At 35.2% G+C, this 7,107-nt stretch overlaps 1 protein-coding gene across 1 annotated transcript in view; it reads right to left on the bottom strand.

Moving 5' to 3' along the window:
- Nucleotides 1-463: 463 nt before the first annotated feature.
- Nucleotides 464-7,107, bottom strand: part of RBMS3 (RNA binding motif single stranded interacting protein 3) — a gene marked incomplete at its 5' end in the record, with an annotated part of 521,563 nt that continues 514,919 nt past the window's right edge. The window contains one exon of the mRNA XM_082723921.1: nucleotides 464-7,065. Within this exon, the coding sequence (XP_082580047.1) occupies nucleotides 7,059-7,065 (7 nt within the window). The 3' untranslated portion in view covers nucleotides 464-7,058. The remainder of the gene's footprint in view (nucleotides 7,066-7,107) is intronic.

The raw sequence follows: 7,107 nt of genomic DNA, 5'->3' as shown, positions 1-7,107 counted from the left end.
TCTGATTTTGGTTGACCTGAACTTTAATCCTTGCAGGGTTAAAGTGTCAAAGAATTTTTTTGTGTATAACTCTCTATCTCCTGGTCTTTAAAAAAGATGTATTCAGTATTGGTAGATGTTAAGTATGTTTGGAATAGGAACTGGACTATCCCTGAAGCATAAAGAGTAGGAAGCATGTGTGACATTAGGAAGACTTAAAGCACCCCCCCCCCCAGCTTGCATGAATAGAATGCACCCTCCTCTCCTAGTTTTTGTTACCATGGATGGTATGGTTCTCTTTCTTCTTTTTCTTTTTCTTTCTTTCTTTCTTTCTTTCTTTCTTTCTTTTTTTTTTTTTTTTTTGAAGCAATCTGCAGGAAGCCAGCAGCATACCTGATTAAATAGAGACACTGCTCCCTCCCACCAGTCCCTCCCTCAACCCATCTCTGGAGCAGTGAAGGAAAACACAATGCCGCCTACTTGATTGATTTTATTTTCATTTTTTATTGAAAGCTTCATCAAAGAAAACAGAAGTTTAAACCTAACATCCACTGATCTACAGAAAGCCCAAGGAATGGGGGAAATGGTAGCTAACTTGACTGTGGTACAGATGAAAAAGTTCAAAATAAAACCGGAAACACCATAGAGTTACAGAACTTTCCATGACAGGGACAGCAGTACAAAATGCTCATAAGTAAAGTTTGAATTTGAATGATGTTTCAGAAGTTCCATGAAGTCAAATATGGCCCAAAACAAGGGTTTTAAAAGAAGCTGTGTCCCTTTTTTTTTTTTTTAAACTGGGTATTTCATAGCAAGTACACTTTTACATTTATTTTTTGAAATTTAAGATTCCAATTATAAGCATCTTCTTTTTATATAAATGGAAACATTTATTTCCAGAATGGAGAAAACTTTTTCAAGTGTCTCTTTGAAATAGTTTTTATAGTTCCTGAAAAGTATGACATAACTCATTTTTTTCATATATGAGGAAATGACATATTTTGGGGAGGAGGACAGAGCATCTTTCTTAAGAATCTAAGACCAGAGGGTTTAAAATACAAAGCATAACACTAAAGTTACACTTTAGACACTACTTAAATTTGAAATGATCAGAAAAAATCCACTGGAGTGTCAAGGTCATTCACCCTTATTACTGTGATGCAAAATAAAAATAATAATAATAATAATAATAATAAAACGATGCTTTTTTTTGGCCAAAGATTTAAGATAGGGATAAGAGTGTATATTTAACCACAAGATGTTATTATATTCTCATAACTCAATTTTGAGTTGACCTTTTCTTCTGGTTAAAATTTCAATAGTGAACGAAACCAAAACAGCTTTCTTTTGAGGGAAGCCAAATACTTCGTTACAGTTTTTTGTTTTTTGTTTTTTTTTTCCCTTTGTATTTGCAAGAATACAGCCAACTCTCAATTATTTGCAGTAGATGGGAAAGGAATATTATGGATAATAAAAATCCGTGGTATAAAAAGCACTGACTGTTTTAACAATGAATTTAAACTCCTTCGCTAAATTAAGACTTAACAAAGAAAAAGACTGATTTGAATTTGATTTCCGAATGTTTCTTTTCCACCCCCAGGGTGAACTGCTAATACAAGGAAATAGAGCCCAAGACTATTAAGTTGAAAAAAGAAAACAAAACAAATCTACCAAGTAGATAGTTAGCCCTTCAAAAATTGAGAGTGATTGTATTTCTGCAAGACTCAGTCACTGGGGAAGTTACGAACGTGGAGTGAATAAAACGGAAGGTAAGTGTGATTCCGAGGCCTAGAGGTTATTCCTGCAGACTCCAAGCTTGATCTCACCTCTGCTCTAGCTTTAAAGCTTCCTGAACAGAAGAAGCATTTCTTAAAATATTATTTTCCTTTCCAGGGGAGCAGAGGTTATCCAACATTTTTTCGTATCACAAGGAGCATATGTATTGGGGTATAAAACGAAAGAGAAAAGAAACCAATCTGGGGTGAGCTCACCTGTCCCACATGGGAAGAGATCTTTGGGGTCACTCAGAGATCTTGTATTTAGCTTTGTACTTTCTTGAACTCAGTATAGTCCACAAAGGACAGCCAAGACCTAGAGCACTTAGATGAAGGGACCGATTTCATATTTAAGAATATTGGGTAAGAAGTGTTGAATTTGAGTTAGACTCAACTGTCTCCCAGTGCCACGGTGGATGTCATTTGTAACAAATTGATTCATTAATGAAATCCCATTATCACTCTGTCACAGGAAAGGAATAGTGTACAGAATCAATGAGCCTGTTTAAATTCCATCAGTCCCTCAGATTGGAGGGAGATGCTGTCAGTCTTGGTGAGCTCAAAAATTTGAAGGATGCCAGGCACAATAACACAAAAAAACAAAGTCTCATCCTTCACTTCCTACTGTGCACAAGATAATGTAGATCAAGGCTCTATGACATGTTTAAACTTTATTAGGAGGTGTGATTCCTCAAATGTTCTCAATGTTGTTTATACACATACATAAATATTCCCCTTTGTTTGATTTTATATCATCTAAAAGCATTTATCACTGAAACCCACTTAAAAATTTCTCTCTGCTTATCAGCTCATCTGCAGTGGTTCGCACACGCAAATTAAGAATGAGACTGAATTGTCAAATGTATTTTTAGTTTCCTACTAACATTATAATCTGTCTAGACAGTCCATTGAAACTTCGGAATCATGAAGACCGCAAAAGTGCTATTCAAATCAAATCTCACTCTTCATTAATGGGGACTTTAGGTCCCCGTAAAAGATACATAGAATTCCCAAATATTCAAATAAATTTTTTTTTTTTAGGAAAAAAAAAGCTACTCTATTTTTTGTCACACATGAATTGAAATGATTTTCGCACAGTTTTGCAAGGGGTTGATGTATTCTGCAGGGACAGTGACCTTGCTGCTCCATCCAGCCTTTTTCTGCTCTCAGCCTTCCATCTCTAATATGAGTGCTTTTAATACCATGTAGTTTTTCACTAGAATGGGTGGAAGTGAGTCTTACATGCTGTCAAATGTGGCAGGTCTGTTAAAGTCACAGGAAGAATTGATTCAAGTGAAGCATGGAGACAACATCTGAATGATTGAAATTTACCAAGAAAACAGCCAAACTGAAGACAGGTACAGGATTTTTTGTTTTTGTTATTTTTAAGAATATTATGTCACCTGCAACTATCAAGGCGTGCCCGTCTTCAAGAACAAACAGTCACCGGCACCTGCTAGCATTGTCTTTAGTTTAACTAGGGTCCAAGATAACTTCAGAACACATGGCCAAGCATTGAGTAAACTATGCATAACTTGTCTCCTTGACAAAACCTTATTGTTGTTACAAGAAAACCCACTCCTCCACTGACCATGTAACTAGAGTTTGAGCAAGATAACATTTATCCCACTTGGATTGTGGCTTTGGTTTGTTTCCTGATGTTTAGAAGCCTTGGCAATTAAAGTCAAAAGGAAAAAATGGAAATATCTGAATAAATGTTTGGAAATCTGATGAACCAGAATACTTACATTAAAAAAAAAGTGTCCTAAATAGGATTAGAATCACCATAATATCAGTTGCCGATTAAATCAAGATTCTGATGTCTGTATATATTGAACACATATTTTGGTTTGTTTTAGTCTTCATACAATGTAATGCTGCTTACCTGTTCATGCTTTTTTTTATTCCCCCAGACTTGACTCTTAAAAACAGTCATTAGGTAAGATGACAGATGCAAATTTGAACATGTGCCATTTTTCCTTTTTTTTTTTTTTTGGTTTGAAATAAGATATATTCTAGAATGGCATGATATAAAAAAATTCAAACACAAAACACACATGGACACATAAAATGACAGGTAATTTCCTTGTGCCTGAAGTGGCTTAAAAAAATTGAGATCATTGAAATTTCATAGTTGAAAAAAATGTTTCTGAATGTATAAATAAAGCAGTAGTTTTGAATAGAAACAGGAAGTTACCTAGGCACATTCATCAGCCACATGGTAGCTACCTCTTAGCCTCATTGTTGATTGCGTAAATGAGACTTTCTTTGTATCACATTGGTTTTGTGTGTGTGTGTGTGTGTGTGTTTTACAGAAACAAAAGAAAGCATGTTGATTTCATAGTCAAATGAATTATGCCCAGGATAATCCTTATTTATACAAAGAGTTCAGAGACTGAAAAAGAGAAACAAAAAGCACAGTTCCTATACATATTCCTTATACCCCCTGCAACTCAGGGGCCTGCTTTGCAAAGATAAAACTTAAGTGCCACCCTTGAAATACATGAGAAGCTTGAAGGACAGAACAGAAGAAAGCACACATCTAGGATTCTCTTGAGAGCATGGAAAAGCATTAAGGATGGGTGTCACCAGATGGAATTTCTCTGTAGCAGCACATGCTACATTTTCTTGGATCCATTCATGCCTCTGATTTGACCGCAAAGATAGGGAGCCACTTTCTGGATTTGAGTTTCCAATTCATGGGGTTTCAAATAAAAGAACTGGGCCCGTTTCTGTTAACAGGTCACAAATAGCTGAATACTGACAATTTCAGAACAGCCAGACTCATTACTGATATTGACCTAATGGGAATGTGATTTGCCTTTTAAGGTGGTTGTTTTTTTGTTTTTTGTTTTTTGTAGTTTTTAAAAGCCTACCCTGTTTTCTTTAACAGTGCACTTCACGCATTTCCCTCTTCCCTCTGGACTAAGACAATTTCCCCGGACTTCGTTTGTGCAAAGACTTTCCCCTCTCTGCTTCTAATGACCCCTTCAGAAAGCGACTCTGGTGCATGGTTCAACTAACAAACTTCATCAGTCTTAATTTCAGGTAAAACTATACAGGTTGAACATGGATTCCATGAGTCAAATATGCAGAGATGTTTGTTAAGTCAATCTAATTCATTTTCGACAAAGTTTTGCATCATTCTCAATGCAAATATATCTCCTTTGGCTTTAAAGATTGAGCAAACCTAATACTTTTGGTTCTTATCAATATAAATCATACAATTTCTTGATTGTCAACTAGCATTTTAAAAGCTTACCTTAACTCCACTAACAGAATCCTCAATCTGATTGGTCCTATGTCTCAGAGAGTTAAACAGAAACAAAAAGGTCTATTTTTGTCCTTCTGACAACACCAGGGTATGAAAATGCAATGACAGGAGGCAAGAAGAAGATAGCCCCTCCCCACTTGCAGAATCAAGGTGACTATTCATGGTAGATGAACAAAGACTGAGGTGAGAAGACAAAACCTAAAGGCGTTGAATTGAAAAGGAAGACTATTGTTACAAATACAATGAGACCTTTTCAGGAGACCACTCATCACTTAACAGAATATCACTAAGCTGTTTTTTGTTTTGTTTTGTTTTGTTTTTTGACAAGTGACCTTTCAGACCAGTTCTGGGAAGGACCTTTAGTTCAAAGTTCACAGAAAGGAATTTCAACCTAAACAAGGGTCTCCACGTATCAGTGGCCATTCACACAGGTGTCACCATTCAAGAGAGCTAGTAAGGAACCAGAAAAGCTCACAGATTGAATAAAAAGCCATTTGGCTCTGTCAGTTGGTATCCAGAACTCTTCCGGCAGAAACTGCTGAACACAGCAAGTGCAAGCTTTTCTACTAGAACCAACAAATGCATGTTAACAAATAAACAAAAACAGAAATAGGAACAAAAAGAAAAACAAAACACCTTTTGTTGTGTTCTGTTTTGCAGTATATAAAACACCAGTGGAAGGTAGTTTAAACAAACAACAAAGTAAGAACTGGTCCGGCCATGTAGGTCAAATAAAATTCTTAAAAAGAAAAGAAAAGAGAAGAAATGGAAAACAACCTCTATCTTCTGGACTGCAATAGGGTGCCACTTCATCTTTGGTATAAAATAGGCCATCCATAGGCTGAATTTGATCACAACTAGGAAAGACTACAGAAATTGTCAACAATTTCTCTATCTATTGCTTTTTTTGTTTTTTTTTTTTGTTTTTTTGCACTTTTTGACCATAAGCTCCTATCTACTTAAGTTTTTTTTTTTTTTTAATGCTCTTAAGCTAGGTTTTGCAATGTGACAAGCAAAGCTGACTAAAAACTTTGTAAAGCTCATAAAAAAGACTGCAGATAAAAAGCACTAATGCTTTTGCTAGCGATCACGCTTCGTAAATAAAAAAAATCTGCATTCTGCCCCCCAAACACGCATTATTTCTAATGCAGTTGTTTTTAAACCAACATTAATAACTTTACCGTAAAATGTTTTAGCCTTCTAGAATGATTCAACACTTAAGACAAAGTTCATGAAAAGTCCCAGCATTTTCCCAATTCTTGCAGTTGTCATGGTTTCTTTTATCAACAAATTTTCTTCAAATGAAGAAAAACATTTTCTTTTAAACTGTACAGTTTTTTTTTTCACCCTAAAAACTCATAGTCTTAAACTTCTGTACCAGTTAAAGCCGGCACAATATTTCAATTCTTTCTTGAATTTTTTTTTTTTTAACAAGACGTTGACAGCTTGCCTTGAGAGCCTTTGACGTCCTTAAAATTAAGGCAATTAAGATTCAAGATAAACCTTACCTAAATATTTCTAAGAAAAAAATAAAATAAAAAACCAACCCACTAGATTTAAACAAAAAGGGGAAAAGAAAGGGTAGCTTAATTACCGAGGAAGACAATTTGTTTCCATTTCTGCTTTGCCCACCTCTTGACATCTGATTTTCTGTTTTAAAAAAACAAAAATCTGTCTACATCTTCTGGTAAATTCTGAATTCAAATGGTCTTCCAGATAAAATGTCAGCCTTCTGTGTTTTGTTTTGTTGTTGGTTTTTGTTTGTTTCCTCTTCTGGGATTTTTTTCTTTAAAAAAAAAAAAAAGATGGCAAAAATAAACTTTCAGACCACATGAAGGAACCATTTGCACGGCACATAAAAACACTTTGTTTTCACTGGGTAAAGTAGAAAATTAAAAAAAAAAAAAAAAAGAAAGAAAGAAAGCAAGAAAGCATTCCATCGACGCCTGTGCAAACTGGAAGCCAACTTCCTGTTCAATGAAGTTTCTTCGTTCAAGGCAATGTTTCCGACGAACATTCTTCAGTCTTGTTTATGGTCTGTGGAAACAATTGAGTTGAGTGTTTGTTACATCAAAGCAA

This window comes from Mustela nivalis (genome assembly GCF_964662115.1).
Source record: "Mustela nivalis genome assembly, chromosome: 1".
NCBI lineage: Eukaryota > Metazoa > Chordata > Mammalia > Carnivora > Mustelidae > Mustela > Mustela nivalis.
Note: the sequence above shows the minus strand (reverse complement) of the source record. Positions and strands in the feature narration are given on the sequence as shown.